The 21355-nt window shown below is 39.4% G+C and overlaps 1 protein-coding gene across 5 annotated transcripts in view; it reads right to left on the reverse strand.

Moving 5' to 3' along the window:
- LOC143018169 (uncharacterized) overlaps positions 1-21355 on the reverse strand; it is a 296948-nt gene that overhangs the window by 21364 nt on the left and 254229 nt on the right. For all 5 annotated transcript variants that reach the window (XM_076173337.1, XM_076173338.1, XM_076173339.1 and 2 more), the window contains one exon: positions 19057-19197. In XM_076173337.1, coding sequence (XP_076029452.1) covers positions 19057-19197 — 141 coding nt within the window. The remainder of the gene's footprint in view (positions 1-19056; positions 19198-21355) is intronic.

The following is a 21355-nucleotide window of genomic DNA, read 5'->3' on the forward strand; positions in this document are numbered from 1 at the left end:
GGAGGTATGGTAATAGTGGACTGGCTTGTGAAGTTGTATAATGTGTGTCTATGGGAGGGTAGTGTGCCAGAGGACTGGAGGAGTACCTGTACAGTTCCACTTTACAATGGAAATGGGTACAAATATGACTGTAATAGTTTTATAGGATCAGTTTGCTGAATATTGTTGGGAGGGCTTATTGGACAGTTTTCATTAAGAGGATTAGGTGAGGAACAGAGGGAATAATCAGTGACGAACAGTGTGGGTTTAGGACAGGCAGGGGTGTAAGAAAGCTTTAGGAAAAGATAAGGATGTTTTTTGGGCCTTTATGGATTTGGAAAAGGTATATGACAGGGTAGACAGAGGGCATTATGACAAGTTTTGCAGATATATGGGATCAGGGGAAAGCTTAACAAGGGTAGTTGAGAGTTTTTTACAAGAGTAGTAGAGCCTGCAAGGAAGGGAGATGGCAGTAGATAGGGATGAGTGGAGAGTGGCTGTGTATAGATGATACTGTTATGTAAGGAAAGGAAGTGCAGATGGCAGGGTAGGGGGACTTGTGTGTGAATGATATTTTGATGTAGCCTGAAGGGATTTTTCCCATCTTCTCTTGTTCTGCATGAGGGGACAAAGAGGGGGATTACCAATTAAGTAAAGCGGCTTTGCCGTGGATGCATTATGTCTTGCTACATTGTTTCTAACCAGGGGCAGTTGGTTAGGATACTAGGATGACCCATCATCAATGAGGAGCCATGATGAGAGGGAGGAAAGGGTGGTGGAGGGGAGTGGAATGGGTATGTGCCTTTGACTTGGTTACCTCCCTTCTGAGGGGGAAAAAGCTCTTGGTTTGTAGATAGAGCCTCTGTTTGAATTAGAAATACAGAGAACGAGTGGTCTGAGGCAAAGGTGGGGCTGCATCAGTGAGGTGTCACGTCGCCATGGCTGTTCAATCAACGTGTACATGGATGGGGTGGTGCAGGAGGTAAATGTGAGAGTAATGGGCAGGGTATTGGAAATGGTCAAAGAAAATGGAAAAAAGTCGTAGGTGAGCCAGTTGTTTGCTGATGACACTGTGCTTATAGCAGGGTCTGAAGGGGAATTAATCATTTAAATACAAGTCAGGTTCTCGCGCACAGCATCGGCTGCCATATGTATGATTCATCACACTACACACATTATGAAATATAAAGTCACTGCTGTATTACTCGCTCTCTTTTACTCTGAGTAATAATAAACACAGAAAACATGATCAAACCAGTTCACATAATCCAGGGGTAACTCGTGTACAACTACAAAAAATATATATAATCAAGACACCAATGCCAGCATCCTTGTATACCCGCTCGCACCTCATGACATCTATGTAGGCGTCATTGTACCAAAGTGGTTATGGGAGTTAGTGATGGTGTTTGTGAAGGTATGCAATTGGAGAAAACTGAAAGGAAATGTGGGAAAAGTAAGGTGATGAGATGCACAAGGGAAGAAAGAGGATGGCAGTGAGTTGGACGTAAGTCTGAAAGGAGAGAGGTTGGAAGTGGATAGCTTTAGGTATAATGGGTCACATGTGGCAGGAAAGGGAGGAGTGGAGGTGGAGTTAAATTGTAGATTGAGAGAAGCAAGTAAATGTCTTGGGGGATTAACCTCTTCCATACGATGACACCTATGAAGGCGTCATGAGGCACGAGTGGGTATACATGGATGCCGGTGTTTGTGTCCTGATTGTATTTATTTTGTAGGTTATAGCGGAGTGACCCTCGACTTTGGTGAACTGGTTTGATCACTTTCACTTTTTCTGTGTTTATTATTACTCAGAGTAAAAGAGAATGAGTAATACAGCAGTGACTTCATCTTATAACACGAGTAATGTGACGCATCATACATTTGGCATCTGATGCTGCACATGAGAATTTGACTTGTATTGAAGAGGTTAAAATATGTAATGAGAAATAGACATTTGGGAATGGATGAAAGGAGATTACATGAAGGGATGATTGTGCTGACAGCACAGTATGGTGCAGAGATCTTGAATTTAAGAAAGGCAGAGATGAAATGTGCAAGAAGTATGGTAGGGGTTACAAGAATGGATAGAGTGACAAACAAGGTGAGGAGGAAAGCTAGGGTGGAAAATGAGATGGCACATGGGGCTGATGAAAAATTATTGGGACAGTTTAGGCACATGGAAAGAATGAATGAAAACAGATTATTAAAAGAGGTGTGGAAGGCAGAGGTGGATGGAGTGAATATGAGGGGATGACCAAGGATGAGATGGATGGGTGGGGTGATAGGAGTGTTGAGCAAGAGGGGAATGTCTGTTGAGCAAAGAAGGGAGCAGGCAGGAGATATGGGTGAGTGGAGAATGGCTGTGTATTGATGATAATATGATGCAAAGATGGGAGGGGGTAAAGGATAGAGGGTTGGATTTGTGAGTGGTTGTGTGGGAACATTTCCATGAAACCCAAAGGGATTTCTCCCCATCTCTATTTTTTGCATGAGGGGACAGAGTATTTTTTTTTATTCTGATCAAGTGAAATGGCCTTGCTGTGGATGTACTGTCTCTTGCTCCATTGCTTCTGACCCAGGGCAGTTGGAGCAATACAGGGATGACCCATCATCCACGAGGAGCTAAGATGAGAGGGAGGAAAGGGTGGTGGATGGGAGTGGAATAGATGGGAATGAAATGGGTGGGAGAGGGTATATGTCTTTTGACTTGGCTACCTTCCTGGTAAGAGGGAAAAAAGCCCTCAATATACAGATTGAATTAAACTGTGAATGCACTGTTAAGTGTGGTTCTTGAACTCTGTACACTGATGGTTGAGTACATTTCACTTGCCTTCAACACAAGGATATGGGAAATGAAGGCTGTGACTTTCTAATGTTAAGAAAATTAAGTGCAGTGAACCCAAACAATGGAAACAACAATGTAAATAATGGTATTGCAAAGAGGTTTAAAAAGAATGACTATATATGAGAATCTGATGAAAATGACCTAAGCAGATGATTCCATGCTGATGGGATGCACTAAGAGAATGGGAAATGATATGAACAATAAAATATCTACTACAAATGATTACCAACATAAATCATGATCAAAATAGTAGAAAAAAAAAAAGTACAAGATTAAGTAAGAAAGGATTTCATACATAAATGTATCAAGGGTGGAAGGCAAGAATCATATTAATACATAATACTTTGTATGAAAACATGGGAGGTACTGGGAAAGACAAGAACTTGTAAAATTCACTACACGTATGAAGAAACTGGGGTGATACAAAATCAAACAAAATGGGCACAATGAGAAAGACAAGAAGATTTATACATAATATAAACACAATAAACATCAAACACTGGATATGAATCTTCAAAATTGATGGAACCAATGGTCCTGCAAGAGGGATGCTAGAGAGAATCATCTCCCTGATGCCCATCTTCGCAACCCATCAGCATCCTGACCCCCTGTCCCTCAGGGAATGGTATGGTTTCCAGACTGGGCCCAAGATCTCTCTCCATCAACAACCTTCCCACAATAGGAGGAAGGCTGACATCTGGCAACTGCCCCATTCCTTCTACTACTGTAAGCAGTGACAGAAACTGTCAGCAGTCTTTGAGAGATCTTTAGTGAGAGACCAAGGGCCACAGTCTGTCACTGTGGGGCTGCTGGTTTCCAGTCAGTAAAATTTGAGGCAACAATTATTATCATTTAAAGATGAGAGTTGTAGAAAACAAGTTGAAGATGAGTGCAAAAGTAAAAGCAGGACATAAAATAGAGGAAAGAAGGGAAGAAGAGAGGAAGGAAAGACTAACTGTAGATCCAGAAATTTTATAGAATGAATAAATGGTGAAAATGAAAAATATGAAGAGAATGGAAGACTAGGGCTAGGTAGGAATGAAACTATTGTAGTCAGTTTTCATGCAAGACAACTCGTTTCATTTTTCACTGACCCTATGCCCAGCCCTTGTGGCACAGCCACTGGCTGAAATGAGGACACTGTTAAAAAATGCACACCTTAACATAAATACAAACTGCCCTCAATGACCCTAACCACCAAAATGACATATTCCCCCAAATCTGTCTGCATGGCAAGTCTAAGTCCACCACAGGGACAAAACTGCCATCTGCACCTCCACCTCATGAGTTGCATTGTGATCCTGTGCTCTACACACTCAGTAGTTAACAAGGAGCACTTCAGAAGTCAATAGTGATGCAGCAGGTCAATTGTATGGACAAACTTATTCCAATATATTTCAGAATTTTGTTCTTTCATTGACTACCCTTTATATAAGGAAAGGGGCCATTGGTATACAATATAACACAAACACATACACACACACACACATAAAAAAAAAAAAAAAAAAAAAAAAATAATAATAATAATAATAATAATAATAAAATTAGATAAATGAATAAATAAAAAGTAAATAAAAACAAACAAAATAGAATTAAATAAGTAAACAAATGAATACAAAAATACTAGAATTGTAAAAGATAAACTAATAAATGCACAAAAAATTCTTCACTACATACACATAACTAGACACACACAATTACACTATACATATATACATCCAGATACTTGTAAGTAAATAAATAGGTATTTTTATCTTTATCAATAGGGTAATTGCTTGCAACAAGATATACAAATTTAGTCTGCATTTCCTTTACACTAAGACTAGTGGTGGACACTTCTGGATTGTATAATTTCTATCTATTTTGAACTGGTAGTTCAAAGGAAAGCTAGTGCAAGGAGAATGGTCCTATTCCCCCCTCTCCTCAAAGCCATGACAGGAATGAGTGAAGAGTACTTTGTGAAGAAACCTAAACATTATATTATGAGTCTTACGTAGAACAGAATTGTTCTGTCCAAAGGAGACTATCATGTGTTCTTACTTGCTTTGTTTCCCACCCAGGTCTGTTCACAGGATGATAATTGTGTTTGGATGGATGTAGGATGGGTGGTGGCTGTATACTTTGAATTAATCACCCCCTAAAAGGTGAAAGGCCCTAAGGAATGTATATATTTTTTTTCATTCTCTCATTCCTACTACAATCCTCAAAGTTCCAAACAAATCTTGGACACCCTATGAGTTTTACAAAATAAATTCTCTTTCAATGCTGCCACTTTCCTTTCACTTTCACAACTCAACCTCCACATTCAACCCTTTGCCACCTAGCACTTCTCATATTTATATATATATACCAGTCTTTTTACCCCCCTTACAAGGGAGGTAGCCAAAAAACAATGGCACAGAATCCACTCCCACCCATTCCGTCCCCACATACTCCACACCCATTCACCCCCTCCCTCCCTCTTATCTTGGCTCCTCCTGGAAGACAGGTCATCCCTCCCTCTTCCCAATGTGTGTACCCCGCAGCTGCCAAGTTACATCTCCACTAAAAACTCCCATGGTCAAATAACCTCTTTTCCTTAGTAATTTACATGCAACAGTGTTCCCTTCATTCTTTTAGCTCTGTTTGTCAGCAACATCTGCTTTCTATTATCATTCATTCTATTGCTCATTCCATATCCACTTTATTACTTCCTCCACAATAATTTTTCCTGTCTTTGCTATCATATTGTCAGTCAACACTGCCTTGTCCTTTCCTATTCTCCATACTGGGTACTGACTAGACATGTTTTATATAGTCAATACTTTAGTGACACCTCTATGGGACCAGTAATACAGCATTCTTCTATGCATACATATACCAAAGGCTTTTTTCCCTCTTACAAGGGAGGTAGCCAAAAAACAAAGGCATAGAATCCACTTCCACCCATTTCGTCCTCACATACTCCACTCCCATTCAACCCCCTCCCTCCCTCTTATCTTGGCTCCTCCTGGATGACAGATAATCCCTGCATCTCACCCATTGCCCTGGGTGCTGTGTCACATGACACAGCACATCCACAGCAAGGCCACTTCACTTAATCGGCAACCCCCCTCTCCATCCCCTAATGTAGAAAGAGAGAAAATGGAGAGAAATCCCTTCAGGCTGTGTCAAATAATTTTTCACACATACTCCCTCACCCCATCCCCCACCCACTTCTTTTATAAGGGAAGAGAGGAATGTCTGTTGAGGAAGGACGGGAGAGGACAGAAGACAGGTGAATGGAGAATGGTTGTATATGGATGATGTTGTGATTGCATGAGGTGGGGGGTGAGGTAGTATGTGTGAGCAAAATTTGACGCAGCCCGAAGGGATTTCTCCCCGTCTTCTCCTTTTATGCAATGGGGGGATGGAGAGAAGGGCGGAGGGGTGTGGAGTGTATTCAGGGATGGAATGGGTGGAAATGATTTTATGCCTTTTCCTTTTTGGCTACCTCCCTTGTAAGGGGGAAAAAGCCTTGGCATATGTATGTATGTATGTATCTCCAAACAAAGCATATTGCTGATTAAGTTTAACTTCTATCTCTTCTTTCTACAATGCTCTTTAAAACTAATTTACCTCAATGAGTACCTCTTCAGTGCAATATTGTGCACAAGGATAGCAGCATTGCATTGCAAAATGAAAACAAAATTACCTAAGGAGCTTTCATAGCCACATAATCCTGTTCCCTCCAATTCCTTTCCATAGTCTCCTACTAGGATATCACTTTGTTCAATAAATTTCCTAAGAAGAAAAGATGTGTCTGACAACCTTTCTTAATACATGGCTCCATTCCAAACCCTCATCTTTGAGGGGACACAAGGTACTATGAAGTATCTTTTGTCTAGCCTTCATTTTATAAGATTTACAGCCTTAGCTTTACTTTTGCTCACCAACATTTTATCCACCATTATGTAACTTCTTTCAAACTTTGCCTCCATTTTATCCTATCTATAGTCTCTACACTACACATTCACCATTTCCTAGTTAGGGTTTATTATTATTTTTTTTTTTTGTACCAACAGCACTGAATGAGCAGAAACATGGAACATAAGAAAGGCAGCGGAGTTTAAATGTGTTTGAGATGAAATGCCTGAGAAGTATGGTAGGGATACTAGGCTGGATAGAGTGAGAAATGAGGAGGTGAGGAGGAGAGTGGGGGGTGGAGATGGAGTACTGGGATGGTTTGGACACATGGAAAGAATGAGTGAAGAAAGATTAGTAAAAGAGGCGTGGAAGGCACAGGTAGAAGGACTGAACATGAGGGGGCGATCAAGGATAAGAACAGAAGAATGAAGGAGACACCAAGAGACCATAAGGCATACACTAGGCAGTTCCATGTCTATCACCATCTGTCATCCCCATAGTTGTCTAACCATTTCTTAAAACAACTGATAGCTTCAGCACTCACTACATGGTTACTAAGTCTATTCCATTCGTTGACCATCCTATTAGTAAACCAAAATTTTCCTATTTTCTTCTTAAATCTAAATTTGTCCAATTCAAATCCATTCCTGGAGTCCCACCCTGTTATCTTAATATGATGACCTTGTTTGCATCATCCTTGTTAAAACCTTTAATCCACTTGAGGAAAGGGGTGTCTGTTGAGGAAGGAAGGGAGAAGACAGAAGATCAGGGTGAGTGGAGAATGGTTGTGTATGGATGGTATGGATGATGTTGAGGTGCATGGAAGGAAGTGGGTGGGTGGGCGGGAGGAGTATGTATTTTACCTAGTTGTATTATACGGGAAGCGGAGCTATGCTCGTAGTGACCGGTCTTTGTATTTTTCAGCATCTAGTTTGTTCTTAAATTCTTGTATAGTTTTTGCACACACTGTTGCCTCATCCAATTTGTTTTGTTTTAGGCGTCTACCACTCTGTGGGAAACTATTCTTTTTCAGATCTCTTTTATGACTACCCTTTTTGAGTTTCTTTTCATGTCCTCTTGTGAATGATATTTTGACGCAACCCGAAAGGATTTATCCCCATCTTCTGTTTTCTGCACGAAGGGACAGATTCCCCCCCCCCTACCAATTAAATGATGTGGCCTTGCTGTGGATGTGCTCTCTTGCTACATTGCTTCTGATCCACGGCAGTGGATGAGATGCAGGGATGACCCATCATCCAGGAGGAGACAAGATAAGAGGGAGGGAGGGAAGGGGGTGAATGGGAGTGGAGTATGTGGGGATGGAATGGGTGGGAGTGGATTTTATGCCTTTTGTTTTTTGGCTACCTCCCTTGTTAGGGGGAAAGAGCCATTGGTACATGTATTTTTTTATGCCTTCATCTCTACCAAGCAGAAAATACCAGATGTATTCATCATTAAGCAATTATTCATTTCTAACTTAGTATACTGTCCACACCCACAACTTTTTGTTTCAAAGCACAGCTTTTTGCATTTTCTTGCCCTCATCTTTTCTTTCCCCTTTACAGGGTACCAACTTAATTTTTCAGGCAGTCAATATTTCAGGAATTTCAGTGACATCCCTATAAACCAAGTCACTCAATGTTCTGTTAAGATCAGAAAAAAAGGAATACAGGAAATATAAACATGTGGTAAAATATCTAGTTCGACAACAGTTGAATAGATGAATACAAAGAAGTAACCATACAACTTCAGGTAGCCTAAAATTGCAAACTGAAAATTAGTACATACCACCCAAGCACCAGCATACCTAACCTCCCCTATTTTTTCCTGTTTAAAAACACTATCTTATACTGTCAATACAATTTCTGATATTTCTCCTCCTAAACTTGTTTGACTTTCTAAACTTATTTGTCCACTTTTCATTCTTTTGTTAATCCCTACCACCTCAGCAGATTCATTTTTATTTTTCCTTCAATATGCAACCTCCCTTTTTCACATCGTTTGAAATTTTCTCACTTGTCCTGTTTATGAGGGAAAATTTAAATCTAAAGGAGTGGATATTTTCCCAGCCATATAAAATAGCTTGGAATGACTAGAACAGTCCTTAAAGGAAACAATATTTTTCAATAGGTTAACCAGGATAGATCTCTCTTTGAAGAATGGGATGGAGAAGGCAGGGGATAGGCATAAGTAGAGAATGGTTAAGGATTTTTTGACACATCCCAAAGGGATTTCTCCATCTCAATTTTCCACATGAGGGGACGAGGAGCAAGCATTGCAATATAAATGAAACAGCCCTGCTATGTCTTGCTGCACTGCTTCTGACCCAGGCAGTGGGCAGGAGACAGAGATGCCTGATCATCCACAAGGAGCCAAGATGAGGTGGGAGTTGGTGTGTGCCTTGGTTGGATACCTCCCTAGTAAGAGGTGGTATATAAATAGAGCAGATGTTTTAGTGTAGTTTGGATGGTAGGTTCCATATTCTAATTATGGACAAACCAATGATCTATATAACTGGCTGACAGCTGGATTTTTGAAGTCAAAATTTTGCATTACTAGTCCCATTATCGTATTCGCTTTCTCCAACTCCTTGAATATCCAGGTGATTTGAAACATCATTTGCTATTTCACATCTTAGCATCATCAGTAAAGTCCACAATCAGTGTCATTGTTATGTACTGTAAACAAAAGTGGCCCTAAAACAAAACCCCGAGAAACTCTACTTGTAACATCTTTCCAGCTAGAAGTCTTACAATTCAGAACAACTCACTGTTTATGACTGTTCATTCAGTTTCTAATCCAGCTTAGCAAAAGCCTTTTCAAAGCCTAAATATATTAAATCTATACTTTTCTTTTTATGATAGTTTGAATTTTTTCTGCCAATATTTAAATTCAGCTGATACATCTTGGGTAAAGTATTCAATCACTCCACAGCCAGTGAGTTGGCCAACTAATTGCTCAGGAAGAGACCTTGTAGCACTGCCTATGATCATTAAGAGTGTTTGGTAGTGTAAGATAACATGTTCTATGGATTCATGAGTGGTCCCTGAATCTGGGGCATATGGTGTTCATTTCCAGGCCAATTCTGTGTTGGTGGCACTGACATGATTCATCTCCATGAGGTGGTCCTATGAGATCCTCAGTCATTTTTCTACTGCCCATCTTCAAACCACATTTACCTCCTCATTTCTATTTGGTGGTGCAGCCCTAAGGGGCCTGTGAATATGTGAAATTCTAATGTGGAGTGAAACGCTTACATTTCCAACATTACTTATTGACAAGAAGGCTGGGTAAATCTCCTGTCAACAGTATCACATTTTGGAAGGCTTCATTATGAACAATGCCCTTTGTCTACAAGGACTGTAAACAGCCATGTTTGGTGCAAAATGAAACTACCAAATCCTATTTACTTTCTTGACCTCCATGCCACCACCAAGATTCAAAGATGACTTTATCTTACACAATGGACATATTTGGATAACATCTCTGACACATTGTGGAAATGTGCTCCTACATCACTGACCTGGATTCATCACCTGTGAATCTAAGTAGTGGTAGTGAGGCAGGGGAAGATAACTTCAATGGTTGACTGTTTAACAGTAAATGTTATTTATACCCTATGGCACGAGAAAACACACTCTGAGGGATGGTCAAGGAAAAAATATCCTTTGATTTAGCCATCCCCTTACAAGGGGGAATAAGGCCTTTCTATCAATACGTATATCACTTTTATTGAGGTGGAGTGGAATGATCACAGCAAAGATTGGGTCAATCCTGAGCAAATGTCTACCTTAAGAAATAACCTAATACTAAAACTTATCTGCCAAAAATCTTTACTTGAAGTAAAGTTTTGAAGTGGGAAAAGAGATTGATTAGAGGAGAAGGTATGGTTGCACCTGGGCTTTGTGATGTTGCATGACTGTTCAATGTAAATGTGATTGGGAATGTAAAAAAAAATATATATATATATATATATATATAGAAAGAATACAAAGAGCAATAACAAAACTGGCACCAACTCTTTCCAAAATGACATATGAACAAAGACTGTCCAAATTAGAATTACCAATTCTGGAACAAAAAAGGGAAAGAGGAGACTTACTATCTATACAATAAAGAAACTAAAAAAAGATAATTACGAAAGAGACAAAAAAATAAATAAATAAATAAACAAATAAAATAAAATCTTCCCACACAGAGTGATAGATACTTGGAACAAATTGGACAAAGAAACAGTGTGTGCAAACACTATTCAAGATTTTAAGAAAAAAATTTATGCTGAGAGATACAAAGACAGGTCACCACGAGCATAGCTCCCTTCCCGTATAATACTAGGTAAATACACACACACACACACACACACATATATATATATATATATATACACACACACACATATATATATATACACACACACACACATATACATATATATACATACACACACACACTATCTACAGAATTATGAAAGGGATGGAAATTCTTGATAGAGATGACTTATTAAAATGGGACAGAAGCAAAACAAGAGGACAAGAGAATAAGCTAAAGAAGGACAGTTACAGAAGAGATTTGAAAAAGAAAAGCTTCCCACACAGAGTGAATGATGTCTGAAAAACGAAATTTGGAAACAGTGCCAAAACTATACAAGATTTTAAGAACAAACTGGATGAGGAGATACAAAAGCAGGTCACTACGAGCATAGCTCTTGTCCTGTAAAATACATACACATACCAAAGGCTTTTTCCCCCTTCCACGGGGGAAAATACAATTAGGTAAATATAGGAAAATACAACTAAGTAAATACATATATATATATATATATATATATATATATATATAAATATATATAAATATACATACGATTTATGGAATCATGAAAGGAATGGAAATCCTTGATAGGTTCGATTTATTGAAATGGGACAATGGAAAAACTCAAAAAGGATAACTATAGAAGAGATTTAAAAAAGGCTGGACACCTGGAATAATCTAGATAAAGAAACTGTGTGTGCAAGCACTATTCAAGATTTTAAGAACAAACTTGATACTGAAAGATACAAAGATGGGTCACCACGAGCATAGCTACCTTCCCGTATAATACAACTAGGTAAATACATACACACTTTTGTCTATTTGGACAAGGAAATGATAAAAAACTTAACTACACTAACAAGACCAAAACTTGAGTTTGCAGCAACACTATGGACACCCAGTACCAAAAAGAATATAAAGAAGTTAGAAAGAATACAAAGCGCAACAACAAAACTGGCACCAACTCTTTCCAAAATGACATATGAACAAATTGGACAAAGAAACAGTGTGTGCAAACACTATTCAAGATTTTAAGAAAAAACTTGATGCTGAGAGATACAAAGATGGGTCATGACGAGTATAGCTCCCTTCCCGTATAATACAACTAGGTAAATACACACACACACACATATATATATAATATACATAATATATATTATATATGATTTCAGGATTAAATGAATTGAATGATTATTTGTCAATAGAGAAACCTGACATAATGGAAATTGTGGAGACAAAACTGAAAGGTCCTATACAATCAAGCATGGTGGGACAAGGTTTATACTACCTTTGGTTGAAAAATAGGATGGACAAACAGGGGGGAGGAGTCATGCTATTGACTAGAAAGGACCTAAATGTAATAATGGCAACAGAAGGAAAAGACAATGGGGAATTAATCCCAATTAAAGACGAAAATAGCAGTATGAAAAGTAGAAAGTTTATAGTTGTATATGTGCCACCAAAAACTAAGACTTGAACTGATAGCAAACACTCAAAATTACTAATAGACACCAAGAATGAATTAACTGAGACACTGAAATATGGAGAAAATATAGTAATTGTGGGTGACTTTAATGCAAAGGAAATACAATGGGAAGAATTGACAATGGGAGGTGGGGAGGAACTCTGGGGCAATGTCCTACTGGATATGACCATCAATTACACATTGACTCAATGGGTTAAAGAAAATATTAGATATAGATAAAACGAAGAACCATTGAGACTAGATTTGATGTTCACCTCTGAACCTGAAATTGTGGAAGAAATAAACTATAAAGCACCAACTGGAAACAGTGACCACATACTAGTAGAAATCGAGCTTATGGGAGAGAGAGAGAGAGAGAGAGAGAGAGAGAGAGAGAGAGAGAGAGAGAGAGAGAGAGAGAGAGAGAGAGAGAGGAAAAAAAATATATATATATATGTCTGTTGGGAAAAATTTGCAAATGATGAAACAAAGACGGAAGAGAAATGGAACATTTTTAAAGAAATATACAAGGAGGGAACAGATAAACATGTGCTTAAGCAGAAACAGAAAAGGGAGTACATAAGGTGCTCATATAATAAAAAGTGTGGCGATGCTAAAAATAGGAGACAAAGCTTGGAAAAGAGACAAAAAAAAAAAAGAGAGACTAAATGGCAAACATACATCAAACTGAGAAATGAATACGTAGACATATGGCAAGAGAAAAAAAGAAACTTTGAAAAAGATATAATAGCAAATTGCAAAGACCAACCTAAACTATTTTACAGATATATAAATGACAAACTAAAAGACAAACATGAAATAGTGAATCTGCGTGAAGAAAATAAAGAATACACAGATGTAGAAATGGCTGAAGTAATGACCAGACACTTTAAGTCTGTATTTACAATTGAAAGCTCACAAATGTGGGATGATAGTCACCAAGAAGGATCCCCTAAAATGAAAGAAATAACGGTGACACAGAAAAAAATAAGGGACCAAATAAGGAAACTCGATATCAGAAAGTTACATGGGCCAGACGGAATAGCGAACTGGATATTAAAAGAATGCATAGATGAACTCACAGATAAAATACACAAGATAATTGACTTCTCACTCAAAGAAGGAAAAGTACCACAAGACTGGAAAAATGCTAATATTGTACCAATATATAAGGGAGGAGATAAAGAAGATCCAACAAATTAGGACATCTAGGAGGGAATATTCACATGAAGCAGTTGCTCAGATCATTGCTTTAAAGGAATCTGGTCTGCAAACCAAGCAAATAGTGCAGCAAATTGGTGCCAGTGATGGGTTTCTTCACGGAGCGGCACCTTTTGTAATTCAGGTCCTTGATGCGGCGGCGTACTGTTTTCACAGACACACCACCAAACAGATCTGGGTCGTCCTGCTCTATTTTCCTGGCTGTGGTTCTTGGAGTAGACTCCAAAGAATGTTTCAAAATATTGTGGGCCCAACCCGAAGTCTTCTTAGGCCTACCAAACCTTGGTTTTGAAGATGGCAGGTTGTTCCCTCCCTCTTCATAAAATCTGGCAACCTACCGGCACACTGTTCTCTAACTGGCACCAATATGCTGTGCTATTTGCTTGGTTTGCAGGCCAGATTCCTTTAAAGCAATTATCTGAGCAACTGCTTCACATGAATATTCCCTCCTAGAGGTCATAATAGGGTCGTACAGATGCCTGGAGTGGTAAAAATGTGACACGTCAGAGAGAATATTCTAGGAGCACTCACCGCAGCAATCCTCTTCCCACAACAGCTAGATGCACACTAACCACCATTTTGTGCTGCCACGTGAATCAGACTATCCTACACTACACACAGCCCGGCCATCACTTTTGTCCGAATTCAATACTATTTCATATGGGTACGGTTATAAAATGGGCAAAATTCTTTTCCTCCCGCCCCACCCTGCCATCACTTTTGTCCGGTACTGTATATATATATACCCATGGAAGAAGTGAATATGAGGGGACATCCTAGGATGAGATGGATGGATGGAGTAAAAGGGCATTGGGAAAGAGAGAAATGTCTGTTGTGGAGGGACAGGAGAGGACAGAAGATAGGGGTGAATGGATAAAGGTTGCGTATGGATGATGCTGTAATGCATGTGGAGGTGGGGGATGGGGGGGGTGAGGGAGTATGTATGAGAAATAAATTGATGCAGCCCTATGGGATTTCTCCCCGTCTTCTCCTTTTCTGCATGAGGAGACGGAGAGGAGGTGGTCACCGAATTAATGAAGCGGCCTTGCTGTGGATGTGCTGTGTCTTGTGACACTGCTTCTGACCCAGGACAGTGGATGGGATGCAAGGATGACCTGTCATCCAGGAGGTGCCAAGATAAGAGGGAGGGAAGAGGGTAGAGGGGAGTGGAGTATGTAGGGGATGGAATGGGTGGGAGTGGTTTCTATGCCTTTTTCTTTTTGGCTACCTCCCATGTAAGGGGTAAAAAAGCCTTTGGTATATGTATGTATGTATGCATCGTATGTATATATGCATATATATATATATATATATATATATATATATATATATATATATATATACACACACACACACATATTTGTATGTATGTATATACCATAACTGCCATAAGTCTGTACACGATAATGCTGACGTCAATACTTATGCCACAAATTGGAAGTCCCTGGCCCTCAATATCTTGAGCGAGCCAGATATTTTTCCGTATGCCTGGCATCGAGACCAAGGTTGGCTACCACTAGGGCATGCAGTGTTTCCAGGCTCGGTGTTGTTTGAGATTCGACAGGGGGAGAATCATATTTCTGGAGTTCCGTGCTTTGCCTTTTATTTTACATAAATTCTCAGTGGTTTGGCGTCTGTTGCCAGCTATGGGAAGTGGATGTGAAATTGAATGTGACAAAATTGCTGCTATAGTGGCCCTGTTTAAGGCAGGGCATTCTGTGAAGATAATCTCTGAAAATATATGAGTTACAGTGCAACTCTGGTTCTTACATTTCAAGGAGGGATGGGGGGGAGCAGCACTGCACTGTACAAAGAGCCACACCACCTAATACTCTAGGTTTCTCCTGCTGAATTTGTTTAGCAAATATACAAGGAAACTTGTCTATCTCACACTTAATAACATTTAAAGTGCATGGTGCGAGTTTCCAGGGTCTGCTACAAGCGCTGACGTGGGGTAGGTAGTGATGCCCCCCCCCCCCTCCTTGAAATGTAATAACCAGCTTTGCACTGAATACACTGAGATTTCCTTCACAGAATTCCCTGCCTTAAACAGGGCCATTATTGCAGCAATCTTGCCACATTCAATTTCATGTCCACTGGCCATAGCCGGCATCACAGATGCCAAACCACTGAGAATTTATGTAAAATCGAAGGCAAAGTGCGAAGCTCCAGAAACGTAATTCTTCCCCTGTTGAATCTCAAATAGCACCAAGTCTGGAAACACTGCATGCCCTGGTGGCAGCCAACCCTGGTCTCTATGCCAGGCATATGAAAAAATATTTGGCTTGCTTGGGATATTAATGGCTAGGGACTTCTAATTTGTGGCATGAGTATTGGTGTCAGCATTATTGTGCTCAAAGTTATGGCGGCTATTGTATATATATATATATATATATATATATATATATATATATATATATATATATATATATATATATATATATATATATATATATATATATATATATATATATATATACACACTCAGTGTAATTCAAAATATTATTCCTCTTCATTCAACTTATACATTTTTAACCAGAATTTTCTGCATCTATGATGCTCTTCCTATAGGAGGAACTCTGTAATGTTAAACCATATCAGCATCATGAGGCTCTTCCTTACTTCCTTGAACTCTGTCCTGTAAGCATACCTTTCGTACCTGTTTCCTATCATTCAGTCATCAACTACATCTCACTTTTCTGTCAGATGTCTTTTCTACATTACACAATCACACATTTTAGATACTACTATTCTCACATGTATTCCAAATATCAAATCCATTTTCTTATATTATTTGAGAACTTTTCCTTTAAAATTCATACCTGATAAAGCTATATGTTACATTCATCACTTACACACAACTTAATTTACATACCAATTCCACATGTATGTATATACAAGGGCATACCGGTACCTGCCAATGTATAAGTACACAATGCGGCTTGATATGTCGACCTTATATACAAAGATTTTTCTCCCTTCATGCAAAAGCTTTCCAAACCATTCACATTTTCATTCTTGTCTAAAGTCATTTAACACTTAAATTACAAAAACACAAGACTAAATAAATTTAATAAATTGCCAGCAGTAGTATGCGATGGCCAACCCATAAGTAAATTCATGAAAATATGTAACAGGTTACAAACACAAAAAGACCACATTATAATAATCAGCTTTCAAATGATACAAACGTCCAATAGAAGAAAATGCAAAATTACATGCAAGGCAGACAAAGCAGCAACTACACAAAACACATGCACCAACACCCACACACTCGCACTAACACAAATACATGCTTGCCAAGAGAAAAGAGGCCACACTGCAGATATATATTTCACTCCATTCATTTTGACTGTTCAAAACAAATGAAACAAAATAGGAAAGAGATAAATTAATAAATAATTAAATAAATCCAAACAAATAAATAGAAATAAACAGAAATAAATAAATAGAAATAAATATATAAATAAATATACAATATAGATAATAAAAATAAAAACTGTACACCAATGGTCCCCAACCGTGGCTTGTGGACAACAGGCCACCATCAGAAGTCTATCATGGCACCCATAGGGGTTCACCAGAGAGATCTTTTTGATATCAACTTCTGTTTATCTGGAAAAACCTATTAGTATTAGTTTTTTATTTATTCATTTATTTCTTTTCCCTTTGGTGCTTGCCACTGTATCTACAATGAGGGAAGTGGCCTGCACCTTTCAAAATCTTGGGGATCATTGCTGTACATACATCACAAAGCACGTTCGACAGTAAGTATGACACATCTCTGAGATATACTCATTCACCTACAAACCCATATACTCATTCACCTACAAACCCCACCCACACTCAACATGTAGACGCATTTACTTGTGATAACCTTTGCAATATATCACTAAAGTTTTTTTTGGCTTTACATCATCAAAGGGATGGGTGAAGCAGACCGAGTAATTTGACCCTAGTAACATACTACATCCTGAAAGCACTCATACCAAGACTTGCATCTCATAACCAATTCTTACAAAGCATATAGGGAATCTATCACATAAATACTAAGTATCTTGTAGAAAACCGCACATTCTGACATGTAAATTCATGAATTAATTCGTAACAATGGCCACCTTTAATAGTTTGTCCATACGTAAAAAGACCTTTGGATCATTATCCCTTCCCCAAATACCAGAAACATAATTTTGCTTCCCTATGTAAAAACAAAAGCAGAATGCTGTTGTATAGAGGCCATTCCAAATTATTTCACTGCAACTATTAACACATACATGCCTCCCATAATACCTCCTTTTCTTATTGCTTAGTTTAATTTGACTGAAAAAAAAAGAGGTGAAGTTGAATTATTCTGCTTTTGAAACTACACGGAACCAAACTTGGATCTGGAGATAAGCTCAACATTCTCTTGCTCCTCTACTGCTACAGCCATAATCTTAACCTGGCCAGGTCAAGACAGATAGCAAATGAGTGAGAGGAACCAACCCAATTTGGTTGTGTGCACATCTGGCCAGGATGGAGCACAACCAATCTGAGCACTGCTTAGCAAGAGAGAATGTTAAAGGTATTCATTGCAGACGATACCTGCACCCCTTCTAATACTGGGGCTCTATATCTTAGTAGCAGGGTTCATCAGCAACATGTAATTCATTTCTAAGAACACTATTTAACTTGTGCGACTTGGGGTAAAATAAAGAAGCTTGGGAAATGCCTTGAGGAAGATATATATATAGTTGTACTAATAGACAGGTGAATGATTCTTTGGAACAAGTTTTCTGAATACCTGCTGCAACACCTTTAAAGCAACTCCTTGTTATTTACTTCTAACTGAATTATGTAGAAAAGGAAGGAGACAAATATTTTCCATGATTTTCATATCCATTAAAAATATATATATATATATATATAAACATTTTATTGATTGACAACCTCCCTCAAGAAGAAAAATTTCTATGAAATCATGGAAAAGTTTGTCACCCTTCGACACAAGAGATACACAGTGAGCACCTGCAGCAACTGATGGAGAAGTGGTGATGAAGAAGCAGTGGAGATACCTGGTGGCCTTAGCTGCACATGCTGTGTTTCCGTTTGATGGCAGAACTTTGGTTTGGGTTGCTAGCTTTGGTGTTACGCCCCATGTGGCTTGGTCTGGGATAAGCTTTGTCATCTGGTCTTTGGTTTTCAGTTCCCCTCTGACATGGGCTGAGTTTGGCTGCTTTCATTTCCTGCATCTTGGCAATAGCTGCCAAAGTCAGCAGGCCTGACAGAGGTCCTGGAATGTTGCTGTTGCCCCTCTCTCCCCCCTTTGACTTGCTCCCATCAACTGCTTTGTCCCCATTCCTCATCAAATTACCCGGGGGTACTCTGATGGCAACAATCTTGCCATCAGAGAGGCGTAGGTAGATTCCTTTTTGGGTTTTGATGACCATCACTGACTGGCCTGACTTCAACATAATTGGCTTGCCATCACCCGAGTTGGTTGGAATGGCCACATCTGAAAGCAGGAGAATAAATAGTAATACCCCAAAAATGAACATTTTGCTTAAAAAGAAAAGAAAGAAAAGGAAAAGGAAAATTACATTTTAATTAGAAAACAATTTGTAATACTCTTGATAAAATATCAGCAAAGGATACAAATTAGATCAGATTAGCACTGACCTCCCTGACAGACTACAAATATTTCCTTATTTCACTGATACACTATGTAATAGGACCAATGACGGGTACCTGCAAGGTGGACATCAGAGAATCATCTTCCTACTGTCCTTCTTCAAAACCCATTAATGCCCTCGCCTCCACCTGGAGTGTTCCCCAGAGGGGCTGACACATAAATCTCCAGAATGGGCCCCAAGATCTCTCTATCAATTTCAACTAGATTTCTGCCACTACCAACAAGGATAAAGTTCCAACTATCAGGCCCTGCTGTAGAAGTGCTGTGTCTTGCTCCATTGCCTTTGAACTGAGCAGTGTGGCAGAGAACATGGATGACCCTTCATCCATGAGGTGCCAAGATGGGGTTGGATGGGTGTGCGATGGTGTATGCTTTGACTCGGCCATCCCCCTTATGAGGTAGTAAAAGGTCTTTCCCTATATAGAGGTACATTTTCACACATGGGGAGCACCCCTTCAATGATAAAAAACCAACCAACCCATTTTTACTACAACACACAATGGTCAAGTTTCTTCCCAGAGAGATCAATGGGAGGAGCTGAAGATCATTGCCAGGCACTCAAGAGGCCATGGGTTTCCACTCAGTGAAACTTGAGGCAACAATTATCATTTGACACTACAGAGTAGATGAAACGAGTTTAAAAAAAAACCAGACATATCAATAATAATATTAAAGAACTAGTAGTAATAACAATAATAATAATAATGCATACACAAAACATCAAAAGACCCTTTTCCCATTATAGGGGAGAGGGAGGGTTGAGTCAAAGCATACGACCACCCTTAACCCGTCTAAATTCCCATTTGTTGTCTATCCCATTTTTACTCCTTGTGGATGACAGGTCTTCCCTCTCTCATACCCACTGCTTGGGTCAGTGGCAATGCTGCAAGACACAGCATCAAGGCCCAATAGCCAAAGCTGTATTCTCACAATTTCATTATATGGCACCCCACCCCCTACCCCCATCCACTGAAGAAACAATACTAAAGGCAAGTAGGAATCCCTTTGGGCCATATCAATTTCCCATCCACTCCAGACTTTAGAAAACATACATATATATATACCAAAGGCTTTTCCCCCCTCATAGGGGAGGTAGCCAAAAAACAAAGGCAAAAAACCACTCCCACCTATTCCATCTCCAACATATTCCACTCCCCTCCACCCTCTTATCTTGGCGCCTCCTAGATGACGGGTCATCCTTGAATCTTGCCCACTGCCCTGGGTCAAAAGCAGTGTCACAAGACACAGCACATCCACAGCAATTGCTGCCTCATTAAATTGGTGAGCCCCCTCTGTCCCATCATGCAAAAAAGAAAAAGACGGGGAGAAATCCCTTCGGGCCGTGTCAAATTATTTCTCACACATACTCCCTCACCCTCCATTCTCCACCCACTCCCCCTCATACATCACAGCATCTATCCCTCTCATCCTAGGTAGCCCCCTCATGTTCACTCCTTCCACCTCTACCTTCCACACCTTTTTAACCACCTTTCTTCACTCAATTCTTTCCATATGTCCAAACCATCCCAGTACTCTTTCATCAACCCAATCTCCCAACTCCCTTCTCATCCTCACCACCTCATTTCTCACTCTATCTAGCCTAGTAACACCAATCATACTTCTTGGGCACCTCATCTCAGACACATTCAAACTCCTCCTTTCTTATGTTCCATATTTCTGTCCCATATAGTGCTGTTGGCACAATCACCCCTTCATACAATCTCCTCTTGGCATCCATTCCCAAATGTCTATTTCCTCATTACACTTTTTATCCCCCGAGGCATTTACTCACTTCTCTCAATCTACATTCTACCTCCCCCCCAACTCCTCCCTTTCCTGCCACATTTCCACCCAAGGATCTAAAAATATCCACTTCTTCCAGTCTCTCTCCCTTAATACTCACTTCCAGTCTGCTGCCACTCTCTCCCCTTGTATATCTCATTACCTTACTTTTACCCACATTTATCTTCAACTCCCTTCT

Source organism: Oratosquilla oratoria, chromosome 34 (genome assembly GCF_046742065.1).
Source record: "Oratosquilla oratoria isolate Oo_2021 chromosome 34, ASM4674206v1, whole genome shotgun sequence".
NCBI lineage: Eukaryota > Metazoa > Arthropoda > Malacostraca > Stomatopoda > Squillidae > Oratosquilla > Oratosquilla oratoria.